The sequence below is a fragment of the Callithrix jacchus genome, chromosome 19, assembly GCF_049354715.1.
Source record: "Callithrix jacchus isolate 240 chromosome 19, calJac240_pri, whole genome shotgun sequence".
NCBI lineage: Eukaryota > Metazoa > Chordata > Mammalia > Primates > Cebidae > Callithrix > Callithrix jacchus.
This window is the reverse complement of record NC_133520.1, coordinates 30,393,729-30,409,570: the sequence shown is the minus strand read 5'-3', so window position 1 is coordinate 30,409,570 and position 15,842 is coordinate 30,393,729. Positions and strand designations below refer to the sequence as shown.

The 15,842-nt window shown below is 50.4% G+C and overlaps 1 protein-coding gene across 1 annotated transcript; it reads left to right on the top strand.

Annotated features, from left to right (window-relative positions):
• Positions 1-2,576: 2,576 nt before the first annotated feature.
• On the top strand, positions 2,577-13,040 carry FMOD (fibromodulin). Its single transcript, XM_008985445.4, has 3 exons — positions 2,577-2,668; positions 5,408-6,393; positions 11,206-13,040. The coding sequence occupies exons 2-3, from the start codon at positions 5,415-5,417 to the stop codon at positions 11,355-11,357; spliced, it is 1,131 nt and encodes a 376-aa protein (XP_008983693.1). The 5' UTR covers positions 2,577-2,668; positions 5,408-5,414; the 3' UTR covers positions 11,358-13,040.
• The last annotated feature ends 2,802 nt before the right edge of the window (positions 13,041-15,842 follow it).

Below are 15,842 nucleotides of genomic sequence, written 5' to 3'. Positions count from 1 at the left end.
GTGCTTCCTTCCTCTCAGGTAGCCTCCTTTCCCCTGGCCACTCCCGGGGCTGGGTGGCAGGGAGGTTACCCCTTCTCGGTAACCTCGGTAACCTTTTTTTATTCCTGTGGGGCTCACCCCAAAGTATTAAAAGTAGCTTTGAAAAAAAAAAAAAAACAAATTCTGGCTCGGCGCGGTGGCTCACGCCTGTAATCCCAGCACTTTGGGAGGCCGAGGCGGGTGGATCACAAGGTTAAGAGATCGAGACCATCCTGGTCAACATGGTGAAACCCCGTCTCTACTAAAAATACAAAAAATTAGCTGGGCCTGATGGCGTGTGCCTGTAATCCCAGCTACTCAGGAGGCTGAGGCAAGAGAATTGCCTGAACCCAGGAGGCAGAGGTTGCGGTGAGCCGAGATCGCACCATTGCACTCCAGCCTTGGTAACAAAAGCAAAACTCCGTCTCAAGAAAAAAAAAAAAGAAAACTAATTCCAATGCAAAATATTCACTGTGATCATTAAATGAGATAACATAAGTAAATCACTTCTCTATAGTAGATGATCAGAAACGGCTCATTCATTAGGTTTCATTTTTTTTAAATCTCTTCCTTAATTCTGAGAAGAGTGGTCCCGGGCAGGGCCTTTCTGACAGCCCACACACTAAGTCAACAGCTCAAACCTATTGAATAAACCAAAAGGGCCATCTGCCTCGATACTTCTAAAGTCTTCAAATCCAAGTCATCTCAGCATTTCTCACTTTGTATTTTTTTAAGATAAAGGTGTTTCTTTGATGTTGACGTAAGCCAGTTAACATACTTGCAGAGAGAACTTTTAGGAAACGTGAGTTTATCTAAGTTACCAAGATTCTGTGTGATCCACATTAGATGGCCCTCAAATGTTTTCTTCTAGCCCCTAAACTCCAAATTCAGATTCATTTGTCCAACTGTCTGCATGCATCTCCGCTGGAATGGCTAATAGGCAGCTCTCACTTAGCATATCCAAACCATAACTGGTTTCTACCCAACTCGGTCACACGCCACCTTTCCCATATTGGGAAATGTCACCACCACCCACCCAGTTGCTCAAACTAAAATCACGGGACTCATCCTTATCTTTTCCTAACTCCGCAAGACTTGTCACTTCCCTGTCTAAAATATAAGATTCGCTCTTCCACTGCACCAGTCCAAGCTGCCATCACCTCTACTCAAGGCTGGGCTGGAACCTCCCTGCTTCCACCCTGGCCTCCCCGTCTCCACACAGCAGCCCCTCCTACATGCTTTTAAAATGTAAATTAGATCCCATGCAAATCAGATCCCATGGCTTTTCCTGCTTGAAATGTGGCTTTTTTGTTTTTGTTTTGCTCTTGGCATCAAGATGATCTTGTTGCAAAAACATGTTGTTTCTTAAACATTAAGACTAGGCTGGACGCAGTGGCTCACACCTGTAATCCCAGCACTTTGCGAGGCCAAGGTGGGTGGATCACCTGAAGTCAGGAGTTCGAGAGCAGTCTGACCAACATGGTGAAACCCTGTCTCTACCAATAATACAAAAAATTAGCCAGGCGTGGCGGCAAGCGCCTGTAGTTCCAGCTACTATGGAGGCTGAAACAGGAGAATTGCTTGAACCCAGGATGCAGAGGTTACAGTGAGCCAAGATCTCATCACTGCACTCCAGCCTGGGTGACAAAACAAGACTCCATCTCAAAAAACAAGCAACAACAAAAAAAGTCAAATCATTTCCATTGCCCAAAAGTCCCTTCATGGTGTATAGCTCCTGCCCCATTTTCTGACCTTGTCCTCCCCTGGCTCAGGAATGCCATGGCTATAAAATGGGTAGGACAGTGCTGATCCCAATCAATGGCGAGTCTCAGCTATGTGCCAGGTCAGGAGCCTTACGCACGTCACCTGATACGGTCCTTGCTACAAACCAGCAAGGTGTTATTAAGTCTGAAGCTGTGGTGAGCATTATTAAGTGGAGTGAATGATGCTAGCACAGAAGCAGTGATCAACAAACGTTGGAGTCTCTGCCTTTCCTTTAGTTCTAGTGGTGGAGGTGGACAGGACTTGTAGCCCAGAAAATGTCTACACTGCTTAGGGGCAGACTAGAACCAGAGCCGGCTGTCCCTTGTCATGCATACTCCCTTATCCACTAGCCTGATGACCTGACTATAGGGGGAGCTGAGAATGGTGAGCTCTGGCTCTCTGGGGGAGACATGTGGGTTGCTTAAAGAGTTAAGATGCCTCTTACCAAACCCTGGCCCTCCCCATCCCTGCATCTGCCTTTGTGGCTTTAATGAGAAATCCAGGCTCTTCACAAGAGACTATACAAATAACTTCTAGGGCGCCACTAACTCATTCAGCAGAAAGAGACCCAGGGCTGCCAATGCTTCAGGGAAGATAAGTGAGTGGAAAAAAGGTAGTTTTTACAGCGTCAGGCGGACAGAAGGATTTGCGTGGTTGATGTGAGCTCCGCCCCTGCAGCAGAGCCGAAAAAGCCAGGATCCAGGCTCTTCAGCCCCTCTTCACAATATTTGATTAGGAATTTGGGGCGGGACCCTGGTCTGGCACAAACCCGCACACTCTCAGTAGACTCTCTCACTCCTCTCTCTCTTCCTCTCTCTCACACATTCTCCAACCCAAGGAGGCCAGACAGAGGGACGTGGCCACTCTCTGAAAGGTTCAACTCAAGGTAAGTATAGTCATTTTACTTCGGGTTTGTCCCTTGCGATTTCTTAAAAGAAGTAAAGGCAAAGTGGTAAGGGAGAAGGGAGAGGAGGGGTAGGCAGGGAGGATTCATTCCTCCTTCTCCACCTCTGGGCCATGACCCCAGAGATGCTGGAGAGCGGCAAAGAGGGTGTGGAAGGGAGGGGACCCAGCGCTTTACCTTTCTCTTACAGTTCCTTTATGGGTGCTGAGGGGACCTCCAATTCTCAGGCATGAAAAAGTAGGGAAGCCTCTTCCCTGCTGCTCATAAATCCGACCACGCTGGGAATGTGGGCGTTTTGAAGGCTTTTCCAAGTCCTGGATGTCCCTGCAATCCTATAGAAGGGTTTGGTATATAAATGCTATTATGGGAGAGGGGAGATGTTTGGGGGGGTGTGTGTGTGTGTGTGTGTGTGTGTGTGTGTGTGTGTGTGTCTGGAGTGGAAGGGAGAGAATAAAAACAAGTGTAGAGAACTGGCCATGTCCAGGGAGCTGTGGATTGAAGTGGGAGTACAATCCAGGTAGGGGGATGACCTCTGGTTTCACCTTCTCCACCGAGAGGAGGGAGAGCTTTCTCTAGAGTGGAGAAATGAAAGGACAGCAGTAGCTCCTGAGTGAACTTCCCCCAACTCATAGAGTGGCAGTCCTGGAAACGTTCGACCTTACAGAAACTCTGAGCACAGGAGGGTCTCTAGCATTATGGGAAACAATTTAAGAGTATGCAACCCTGAAGTGACATTGCTAAGAGATGTGGTGGGGTAAGGAGAGGCACAAGCTCCCCATCAAACCCTTCCAGCAGCCATGGCTCTCAGAAGAGGCTGAAGTGGGCAGGGTGCACAGCCCCTAGAAAGCTGAGTCTGAAGGGGAAGGTGGCTCTTGCTTGCCAAGGTGCCCAGTCTGAAAGAAGGAAAAATGGAGACAGAAGCTCACTGTGCCAGCCCTCCAGACAGCCACCTTGGTCCTGCAGCAGCCCAGGGCTGTGCATGGAAAAATGCTCTGTTGGCAGCGGGCCGCTCCATTCGTCTTCTCTCCTGGCCAGAGCCAGGGACCAGCCAGCGTGCCCAGGCAGTGGGCAGTTGGGTCTGCTTCTCCAAAACACTGTGGCTCTTTGTCTGAGGCCGGAGGCTGCCTGTGGATGAGCCAGGGTGCCTGCTCCTCTGCAGCCTAGGAACTGATAGGATGAAGTGGGCCCAAGGAAACTGTTTTGAGGGGACAGAGAGGTCTGGGATGGACAGTGGCCAGGAGGTGACTCTGTTGAGTGTCACATTGGGGTCCTTCCCATCAGTTCACTGGATCTGACAATATTGACTTTCATACTCCTTCCTGTCTCCTGTTTACAGTTGCCAACTCCAGTAGGCCCAACAGCAATGTGAGGACTATATGGCCACGAAAGCTTCTAAGGTTTCTCTGTCCAAGGGTGACACTCAGGAAGATGCCCACTGCCCACAGGAGTATGTCACGCATTGGCTATAGGTATCCAGGGTAGGGTACCCAGGCCACCCCAGTCTCTCGCCTTCCATATCTTCAGCTTCCCTCTCAGATGACATCAGACCCCATATTTCCTCCTCAGCCTGCCCTGTTCCTGTCTCATTAGCATAACAGGCTCAAAAGCACCAGGCCACCAGCAATGTGGGGACCTAGACACAGAGCTCAGTCATCTGGGTGTCATTGCTGGGAGCAGGGGTAGGAGGGATAGGAGAGGAGAACGTCAGGATCCCACGTCAAGCCGCTTTCCCTTGAGCATACACAAGAGTTTCCAATTTCTAGTCCTTCTTTTGGTGTCCCTCATTCATTCTCTTGGCGCCATGTGGCTCTTGCATGATGCCCATGGTGGAGCACGAGGAGGGCTAACACCTCACTCGGCACCATGGAAGAGAGAAACAGAGTAACGCAGACTCCACACACTAAGTACCTGCTGTGGAAGACAAGTGCCACACTAGCACCAGGGTCTCCAGTCTGGAAGGGATTTGTAACTGCTGCATGAAGGCCCTGTCCCGGCCAAGTTGCATGCGTAGCCACAAACTACTAACCAGTGAGTTTCCTCACTCAGCAGACTGTTACAGATGATGGCACTTTGGAGGGCAACCCGAGCCTTGTGGTGGCTGCAGGGGGACCACATTCCTCCGCAAATACCCAAGACCAGAAACTCCCAGCCTGCCCAAGAGACCAGAACATTTTCCAGAAGTAGTTCAGCTCTTTCCCTTTGGTGTTTCAAGCTGCTTCTGGAGGTCTCCCACAGACATGGGAAGAACCAGGGGGCTTTTTCCTTGGACTCTTAGGAAAATACTATTTCCCTGGAACATCCAAACTGGATTTGGGTTCAGGGCTATGAGCATCCCACTACTGTCCCCACCACCACACCACAAACATGGGGACTGCTGTGGGCTTTTCAGCTTCCCCACAGGACTTTCAGGGTGCTAGAGGCTCCTAGAGACTTGCCCCTCCAAAAATGCACTTCTCCCCATTCAAAGACTCTCTTTCTGCGACTCTCCGACCAGGGTAAAATGAACTTAGCTCAACCCAAATAGCTATTGCCCAGCTAGACCAAGTACAGAACCAGACTGGGAGGAGACATCGAAGAAGTGGGAGCAAGGCTCCTGCTCTCAGATGTTTGACACTGAAGTCAGCTCTGCATAGCTCAAAGCCTACGACTTGCCTACTCTGCCTCACTGCCCGGAGACTCTCACTCATGATGGCTTGCTCTGTTCTCTCCTGCTTCTTGCAGAGACAAAATGCAGTGGACCTTCCTCCTGCTGCTGGCAGGGTTCTTCTGCCTCTCCCAGGCCCAATATGATGACGACCCTCACTGGTGGTTCCAGTACCTCCGCAGCCAGCAGTCCACCTACTACGATCCCTATGAGCCTTACCCGTATGAGCCTTACGATCCTTACCCCTATGGGGTGGATGAAGGGCCAGCCTATGCCTACGGATCTCCATCCCCTCCAGACCCCCGTGACTGCCCCCAGGAGTGCGACTGCCCACCCAACTTTCCCACGGCCATGTACTGTGACAACCGCAACCTCAAGTACCTGCCCTTCGTTCCCTCCCGCATGAAGTACGTGTACTTCCAGAACAACCAGATCTCCTCCATCCAGGAAGGTGTCTTTGACAATGCCACAGGGCTGCTCTGGATTGCTCTCCATGGCAACCAGATCACCAGTGATAAGGTGGGCAGGAAGATCTTCTCCAAGCTGAAGCACCTGGAGAGGCTGTACCTGGACCACAACAACCTGACCCGGATGCCCGGTCCCCTGCCTCGATCCCTGAGAGAGCTCCATCTGGACCACAACCAGATCTCACGGGTCCCCAACAATGCTCTGGAGGGGCTGGAGAACCTCACGGCCTTGTACCTCCAACACAATGAGATCCAGGAAGTGGGCAGTTCCATGAGGGGCCTCCGGTCACTGATCTTGCTGGACCTGAGTTATAACCACCTTCGGAGGGTGCCCGATGGACTGCCCTCAGCTCTTGAGCAGCTGTACATGGAGCACAACAATGTCTATACCGTCCCCGATAGCTACTTCCGGGGGGCGCCCAAGCTGCTGTATGTGCGGCTGTCGCATAACAGTCTAACCAACAATGGCCTGGCCTCCAACACCTTCAATTCCAGCAGCCTCCTTGAGCTAGACCTCTCCTACAACCAGCTGCAGAAGATTCCCCCTGTCAGCACCAACCTGGAGAACCTCTACCTCCAAGGCAATAGGATCAATGGTGAGACCTTGGCAAAGGGAGGAGGGGACTGGCTGTCTATTTCACTTGAAAGACACGATTCTGAGTGCTAGTGGCAATATAAAAGAAATAGAAGTAGGGGAACCAGACAGCACAAATAAAGCAACCTGAAACTAAGCCATACCCCTGTGCAAAAGAGAATACACTTACACTAAATAGCAGTGCTGAGACAATTCAGTAGGGAGTGGGTTGGTGCAGAAGAAGACTTTCCAGGAGAGGTAAGTTTCATTCCAGGTCTTGAGAGATAAGCGGGCGTGGGTTGGAGGGATGCAGGATAAAGCCATTCTGGGGCAGAGACTTGCCACAAAGGAGCCAGTCATTGTCACAGTTAACCTATAAATGTAGGGGACAGCTGGGAGATGCGTGTGTCTGAGAGGAAGGGATCATGTGTTGAGGAGCAGTAAGAGATGAGTTCAGAGAAGTTTAGGAAGGCATCACTCATAGGGAGGGAGATTTAAGTTTAACTTCTAAAGTCTGTCTTGGGAGAATGGCAGATTGCTAAGAAACCGTGCTCCCCGTACTTACTCATCATCCCAGAAGAGGATGAGCCCTCTGTTTCCACTTGATCTGCTCCTGCGTTCGCAGCCCTGTCTTGTGTTTTGGTGTTTATTTGTTTTTTAAACATAACGGTTGGTGGGCACAAATGTGCAGCCTCTCAGAGCTGAACGTGGCACTTGTTCTGGTCAGTTCAGTTCTTCCTGGAGTACAAGGAGCCCCTGGGGCAGGGCTGAGATCATTCCCAGGGTAACATGAGCCTGACCACCACCAAGCCTAGGACACAGGGCTTCCTGTTTCATAGGCACTTCCCTGCGATGCCGGAAGGAACAAAAAGGGCTGCCTTCCTGACTCTAGGAAACATTCATTTCAGATGGAATTACCTAGCTGCTTTTCAGCTCCCTTTTGTCTTAGGATCTTGTGTTCAGAACATGCTTACATTACCCCAGGGCCTCTGATGTCTTAATCCCAGCTGGAAGGTACTGAGCCAGCACTTAACCTCCCTTCCTCTGTCAGCAAAGTCCTCTTCCATCTGGAGAAGGGAGAACTTTAGCAACCACTGGCAAAGGGCTTTGAAGTGGAGCCTGCTGAGATGGAACAGTACCATCAAAGCGCTGAGAGGGACTGAGTCGTCATCCTCTCCCTCTCATTCCTTTCTCTCCCTGTGCTCGGGGAACAGATCAGTCATTGAGCAAGATGTTAACAAGCTGGACAGCCCTCTGAGTGAGAGAGGCACCAGCCCCAGAGGGCAGTTTGGGAATTGACAGTCAGATGGGCAAGGCAAAGAGGCAACTGTCTGGTCGTTTAGTTTGAAGTGCCTGGCACCATCATGTACAACCTAAACTCTTTTTTATTAAAACCTCTCTTTCTCTGGGGTCTTCTTATTCCCAAGGTGGGGGTTGGGGGGTCTTTTAAGACAGCTTGAAGATGTTGCATGCTGCAGACAGTTGACATTTCCTTGTGGCTATCATCCCACCAGCCGTTACCACTACTTATCTGCCAAGCACGCCGAATCCGGGAGCAGTCACATCGGAAATGTCACACCGTTTGCTGTGCTTCTTCCAAGTTTGACCCTGAAAATGTGACAGCAAAGAGCGGCTGTCATAGGAAAGAATCTATTAGCACCTACTCTTACAGTCAGAAAGTTAGGGTGGGAAAGGCTTCAGCACATCACCGTCCTGCCCTGATGCAGAACCACATCTGCCACTCACATGGGAGGTGGACCACCTCTTCCAGACACTTGTCAGAAAATAAAATTAGTGCAGTTTCCCAAGGTCCTGCAAAAAGATTCTTCATTCAGTCAAACAACTCCCAAATTTTCAGTGTCTACCCTCAAATCAATTCTTGTGCAGTTTAAGTCCAAGCCCCATGACTAGGTATCATTTAGTTTCTCTCAGGCTTCTTTTTCAACAAAAAAACACCAATACTTTATTTTCCTTAAACCTGTCAATTAATATACCTAAAGTGTTTTGTCCACGGCCTGGTGCAGAATTTATTGTCAGCCTTTCTTCTCATTGACATTTTGAAGTTGACAGGCAGATTTCGTTGTTGTTTGGGGGAAAGAGAGACACAGAAAAGGTAAAGGCATCTCCCGAGGTACCCCAGACTATGTTGATTAGAACCCTGACCTACAGAACCTAGAGCCGGGCACCTCCAACTGAGAATGGTGAGGAATATCTCTCTGATGTAGACCGCTAGCAGGAAAACAGCTCCCTAAGCTCAGCCCCATCTCCTGCAGCAAACATGAGGGACATCCCCCTGCAAACCAGTCAGAGACTTGGGGATGGCAGGGGTGGAGCTGGGATTGAAACAACCTTCGGAGAGAGGAGTTATAAGAAGAACAGGGGCTCAGGGGTGCACAGGGGAATCAGACGTGGTCCTTACCCCGCCCCTTCCCTCTTCCTTCAGTATCTCCCTCAGTTTTTCCAGCCTGGCAAGCACACAGCTCGGAATGTGATTTGGAAGCTTTGAAATCCAGTGGAGCAGGGCGGGTACACCAGTAGGAATTTGGAAAGACTTATGTCAGTATTTAATTTGGGCTAGAAAAATGTCCTCCAGCGCCTCCACGAAGAAGCCTGTCCTATTCATGGGCTTGGGGATGACAGATGGGGGAGCTCAGTACCCATTGTGTGGCTAGAATCCTTACACACTGTGTGGCTAGCTCCCCACAAGTATGTCCCATTTTTACCTACCCACAGCTGGGATCCAGAATTTTAGCAGACAGTCTGAGGGCTCCAGGCTGGGAAAGAATCTATCACGGAGCCTGTATCTCCGTCTTAAATAGGGCTGGAAGTATAGTGAAGCTGAGCCACTTTCCTGCTTCTCCCTGCCCCACTGCTCTGCTTGTACACAGTTAACAGACCCAGCCCCAGTCTAGGTTCTACCCCCAGCCTGCCCACTCAGAGGCCACTTCATCTAGTCCTGGGGACCAGAAAGGAAACATCCAAAAGCATTCCAGAAATTCTACCCCACGGGGAGCGTTTTCCAAAGACGCATGTTTCCCAATTTCTCCGGCTCTCCTTGTCTACTCTTCTTTAGGCCTGGGTTTTCTGTCTTGTGTCTGCAGGTTAAATTGCTGCAACCTCACCTCCTCTCGTCTCGGTCAGTTCTGGAGACTGAAACCCACTGGAGGCCGGGTGCGGTGGCTCAAGCCTGTAATCCCAGCACTTTGGGAGGCCGAGGCGGGTGAATCACGAGGTCAAGAGATCGAGACCATCCTGGTCAGCATGGTGAAACCCTGTCTCTACTAAAAATACAAAAAATTAGCTGGGCATGGTGGCGCGTGCCTGTAATCCCAGCTACTCGGGAGGCTGAGGCAGGAGAATTGCCTGAACCCAGGAGGCGGAGGTTGCGGTGAGCCGAGATCGCGCCATTGCACTCCAGCCTGGGTAACAAGGGCGAAACTCCGTCTCAAAAAACAAAAAAGAAAGAAAGAAAGGAACCCACTGGAAATACTAATTTAAAAACACTTCTTTTCATCAGCCTCTTTAAGCTTTTTATATTGTCTTTCTTGGAACTGTCTTCTTCATACCCATAACCTCCCTCAAGGGAGCCCTCACGGTCACCCCTAAGAATAGAGTTGGAAAAGCCCGGCTCCTGCTTCTCCTGCCTGGCCCCAGACTGACGCACTGCTCTTGACCATGGCTGCAAGTTGAGGGAGGCCTCTGGTACAACAGCAGCAAGCCCTGGCTCTGGATCTACCTAAGTGTTACAGCTGCTAGGGATGTGTCCATGCACAATCCTCCCCTCAAGACCCAGTGGTGACTTCATTCAAACCCCCTTTGCAGAGAACGACAGGAGGAGCAAGGTTCCTGAAAGCCTCACTCACCATGGTAAAGACAGCCCTGCGAGGCTTCTGTAGCTTTCAGTGGTGATTTTTGCTGTCTCTGCTGGAGTTTAGCTGAGTTCTTGGCTTTTCCTTTCAAGTTACTGATGCAGTAGACTGGAGGCAGAGTGGTTGATTTGTCAAGAGGACAACCAGAGGGAGAACAGGGTTAATGGCAAATAAGATTTATGCTAAAACCAACCGAACAGAACTATTGTCTCTATTAGAATTCTGTGGTTTAGGGGAAAATCTTAGGAGACTTTCTTCTGAGGTTTAAAAAAAAGGAGTAGATTGTAATCATTAAATGCAGGAGGCAGGGAAATTACTTATTTGACTTTTGAGGTTCATGGCAGCCCCAGCGCTCTATGGGTCCCCAGGCTCCTTTAAACTCAGAGGCTTGCTCACTGCTCTGGCAGGGTTTAGAATGGAGACGTGTGACCCCCTCAAAGTCCTGGCACACAAAGACACTTGTCTCTCGGCCCAGGCTTTCTCTCTTTAATTTCCTGCCACTTTCTCTATCTGCAAAGTAGCAGGAGATACTTAAGTCCTTCCATTTCCGCAGTCTTCTCTCTCACAGCAATTCAGCAAAGCCCTCCCTCTCCAAAAGCAGTCAAGTACTTCAAGGTGCCTATGGTTGGTCCTTGGCTACCCTCTGCTTCCCACTGCTTCCCACTGCCGCACCCCCACGAGCCCCCGCCAAAAAAAAAAAAATAAAAGATGTTCCTGGGCCTGCAGAGTCAAGTTCAGGTTGGTGGCTAGGAGGTGAATTGCAGGTGCAGGCACAGTCCTCACCCTGTCCCTAGTTCTGCCCCTAGTGGCGCCAGTAGGTATGACTTCATCCTGGAAAACACGGGCCCACCCCCACCAAGTTCCACCCCTTTATCTAAGCTGCTTCACGGAGACTAACTTCAGTGTGTCCTCAGGCTCCTCACATGGGCTTCTCGCCCCCACCCGCGCTCCTCTTGTCCCCACAGAGTTCTCCATCAGCAGCTTCTGCACCGTGGTGGACGTCGTGAACTTCTCCAAGCTGCAGGTGCTGCGCCTGGACGGGAACGAGATCAAGCGCAGCGCCATGCCTGCCGACGCGCCCCTCTGCCTGCGCCTGGCCAGCCTCATCGAGATCTGAGCAGCCCTGGCACCGGGCACCGGGCGGAGAGCCCCCGTGGCATTTGGCTTGATGGTTTGGTTTGGCTTTTGCTGGAAGGTCCAGGATGGACCATGTGACAGAAGTCCACGGGCTCCCTCTGTAGTCTTCTTCCCTGTAGGCGGGGTTGGGGGGGATCAGGGACAGGCAGCCTTCTGCTGAGGACATAGGCAGAAGCCCACTCTTTTCCAGAGACAGAAGTGGTGGTAGATGGAAAGATCCCTGGATGTTCCAATCCAATAAATCTCACTGCTCTTAAGTTCTTCCCAATGATCTGAAGTCATGGAACTTTAAAAGTTGCCTGGGCAATAGTCTTATAACCATACTTTTCTAAGAGTCTCTGGCTGTCTGTGAGCAGCACTTGACTGGTCGTCCAGTTACTCTGGGCTCCCATTCGTTGTTTCTCAAAATATACCTCTTGCCCAGCTGCCTCTTCTGAAATCCACGTCACCCACTCCACTTTCCTCCACAGATGCCCCTTCTATGCCTGAAGCAGAGCCAGGAGACCCCAAGGCATGTGGGCATCTGCCCAGCAACCTGTGGAGACAACCCACACTTTTGTCTGAGGGTGAAAGGACACTAGGAGTCACTTCTGTACCTCCCTAATCTCACCCCGGGAAACCGCCAGATTGGAGGTCACCAGCATGATAATATTCATGGCCTGATGTGGGAAGAGACAGCCAACCTCAGGCTTAGATCAATGTATAGGGCTATATTTTAGCAGCTGGATGGCTCTTTGAAGGTGGATAAGACTTCAGAAGAGGAAAGGCCAGACTTTGTTTATCGTCGGCATCTGCAATGGGCAAGCACGCCTCAAATTGGCTGAGCTGAGGGAGCAGCCCCAGTACTTCCATTCTTACCCAGCGCTTTCCACATTCCAAACAGCACCCTACCTGGGTCTTCATCCACAAAGGTAGAGGGCACATGGTTTTTAAAGCATGAGAAACATAGTTCGTCCTCTCCTTTTATCCAAGCAGGAAGGTTCTACATCCTGATGGTAGAAAGAGACTCCAGCCAGCCCTGGACTTGCTAACCCAAAGAAGGAGGATGTGGTTAATGTATATTATCTGGTTTGTCTTAAGGCCGTAGTTGAAAAGTACAGCTCTGGCTGGGGTCCATGAAGCCCAGGTCAGGCAGCCAAATGTCACCTGTGCTGGGCATGACACCCTCTACTCTCCACGTGTCTGAGCTATATCCTCATTAGCGAAGGAGGCTTTTGCTTTATAGTTTGGCTGGGGAGCATTTAATTCTTCCCATCTCGAAAGGCAATGGTGCCTGGGGCTTAGCCCACCTGCTCTTTGGGGCACTGTTGGGATGAAGCCATCTGGGCAGTCAGGGGCAAGGACTGGTGGAGGAGAGTTAGCCCCAGTCTGGGCTCTGCCCAGATGCCATCACATCCCTGATACTCTATGCTTTGAAGCACGTCCCCTGGGAAGGGAAGAGGGAATCCTTGGACTAGGTTCTTGGCTCTAGACCTGGAATCCACAAAAGCCAAACCAGCTCATTTCAACAAAGGAGCTCTGATGCGAGGGCAAGGCTGCCCGCCCCCGGGCTCTTCAGAAAGCACCTGCATGTGAGCACCGTCATGCCTCTGTAAAGGGTCCTTATCACAGGAAAAGCATGAGTGGTGGCTAACCTGACCAATAAAGTTATTTTAGGACTGCATCTGCAGAGTGGAGTCATTTAAAGTAGGCTGCAGGAGGGTTACTTTAGGAGGACCTGGTGCGGTCACAGGTCACACAGGCTGTGGACGGATGAGCCCTCTTTCTCGTCTATTCTGTTTGGGCAGATAAAGCTAAGAGGCAAAAAAAAAAAGTTACCTGTCTAAAAGCCCTAGTTAGCAAACTGTGTCCTAGAAGTCCTTCTGTAAGTCTGACTTCAATTCTGTCTACACATTCCCTTCCATATGGCCCCCAAAAGATACAGAATACCTGGGGTTGTTTTTTTTTTTAACGCTTTCCACCATCCTCTCTTTCCAACCCAGTAATTCTGGATCTGGCTGGTCCTTGATATTGTTGGCTTAACTGCTCCTGCCCTCTAGTGACAACTGTGCAGATCTGAGGGCAGCCAAGCCTACCAAAGCCCATTGGCCCTGGAAGAGGAAAACAAGCCTTTAGCCCCCCTTCCATATACTTTTTCATTCCTCCTCTGCTCATTTCTTGAAAGCCTTTAAGTGTCAGATGTTGTGATAGGTGCTTAGCAAATGTCATCTAAGTTAGGAGGGCAGGATAGGCTCGTGCTTTCGGAACCATCCACTATTTTCTGATAGGGAACTAACAACTGATATTTTATTGGGCACTAAATTCTGTACCAAGCATACTGTAAACGTCACAACCCCATCTTAAGCCAGGGTAAACTAATTCGACTATAATTCTCTGATGTGAGAGTCAGGCAGGAATGTGAGTGTGTGAAACTACCAGAAAGAAATCACAGCTCTAACCACCGTCCTCTCTTCAAGGACAGCAGGTGAGGCCCCTCGGCCCTGGGTCTCCAGTGCAGGAAGGTGCCAGGTGGAGGAGACAGAGACGCGGTGCACGGGGAAGGCCCTCTCCAACTCTAAGGAGGAATCCTCTGCCTCTCCGTTTTTGCTTCTTAGCCGCTCCCATGAGCACCCCAACCAAGACGGAGCAGGGAGAGGAATGGGAGGCAGCCCTGCGGCAAGGTTTCCCTTGTTTCTAAATCCAGTGCTTTCTAAGAAAGAGAGTAGCAAGAATAGACTGTGCCAGCCGGGCGCGGTGGCTTAGGCCTGTAATTCCTGCACTTTGTGAGGCCAAGGCAGGCAGATCACATGAGGTCAAGAGCTAGAGACCAGCCTGACCAAAATGGAGAAACCCCATCTCTACTAAAAATACAAAATTAGCTGGGCATGGTGGCGCATGCCTGTAATCCCAGCTACTTGGGAGGCTGAGGCAGGAGAATTGCCTGAACCCAGGAGGTGGAGGTTGCGGTGAGCCGAGATAGCGCCACTGCACTCCAGCCTGGGTCACAAGAGCGAAACTCCGACTCAAAAAAAGAAAGACTGTCCCTCTGGCTCAGTTAACTCTTTTTCTTTAAGCTGCCATTTGATCAATCTTATTATATGCTGAGGGCTTTACCTATTTAGTATTCATCGTTCTATGCTGAGGGCACTATGATTTTCACTATTTTACAAATGAGGAAACTGGAAGCAAAGAGGCAGAGGTCACCCAGGAAGGACACATCAAGGCCAGGATCGACCCTGGTGGTCTGTCTCCCCAGCCTGTCGATTCAGCGATAAGATTTCCACTGTGCTGTCCTGAGGATCCTTGTATCATTGGATTATTAGGTGTATGTGGGAAGCTTGTGGGTCATGGGCTGTCATAAATGCAGAAAGATCATCTTACTTTTTTTGGAGGTGGACCCAAATCCATTCTGGGAGCATTCACAGTTCCTTTATGAATTTCCAATTCAAAATTCACTTTTCATCAGCACGTTTATTGAGTGCCACTGAGCAGGAACCGGGGACACTGCAGAGAACAAAAGCAAACAGCCCCTGCCCTCAGGGTTATGTCATCCAGTGCAGTGACAGTCCCTGAACAATGACAGCAACAAAAATCACACGGAGAGTCATGAAGTTCCAGACTGAGAAAGGGCTGTGAAGACGAGCGTAGGTCTACACTAATATTGCCAAGGAGCCAGGCCTAGGTACTCTGAGGCACGGAGGGGGAGCACCGTGATCCAAACGAGGAGATGGAAGGACCGGTCCAGGCAAAGATAGCAGCATGCATACACACCGTCATGCACAAGGAAGCTTCTGCGATGCTAGACAGTGAAAATGGCTGCAGCACACAGAGAAAGGGAGAGAGTTTCAACTGATCATGCTGAAGCAGGAGGCAGGGGTCAACCACTTACTGCCTTTATTTTCTTATTTCAGACCCAGGTACCAAGAAACTTAACTACCACCAACCCAAACCCCATGTCCCAGGACCTGCCCTGTTAGCTATACGCAGTCTCACAGTTCTGCCTCTGGCCACTAGTGGGCAGCATCTCACCTCGCACCAGGAGCCTCTTCTGAAACCTTTAAACCGCATCCCACTTTTTCCCAACTTGCTTTTTTTTTTAAACAGGGTCTCACTGTCACCCAGGCTGGAGTGCAATGGCGCGATCTCAGCCCACTGCAACCTCCACCTCCGGGGTTTGAACAATCCTTCTGCCTTAGCCTCCCAAGTAGCTGGGACTGCAGGCATGCACCACCGTGCCTAACTTCTGTCTTTTTTATAGACATGGGGTTTCATCATGTTGCCCAAGTTGGTCTCCAACACCTGGAACCAAGCAATCCACCTGCCTCGGCCTCCCAAAGTGTTGGGATTACACACAGGCATGAGCCACCGTGCCTGGGCCCAACCTGCTCGGATCAGCCTCCAGACCCACTGGACATTGACCAAAAGTCAGGACACCAGGAGACACGGTGTAACCAGGGGGTCTTCAGTTTTGCATGCTGTGAAACGC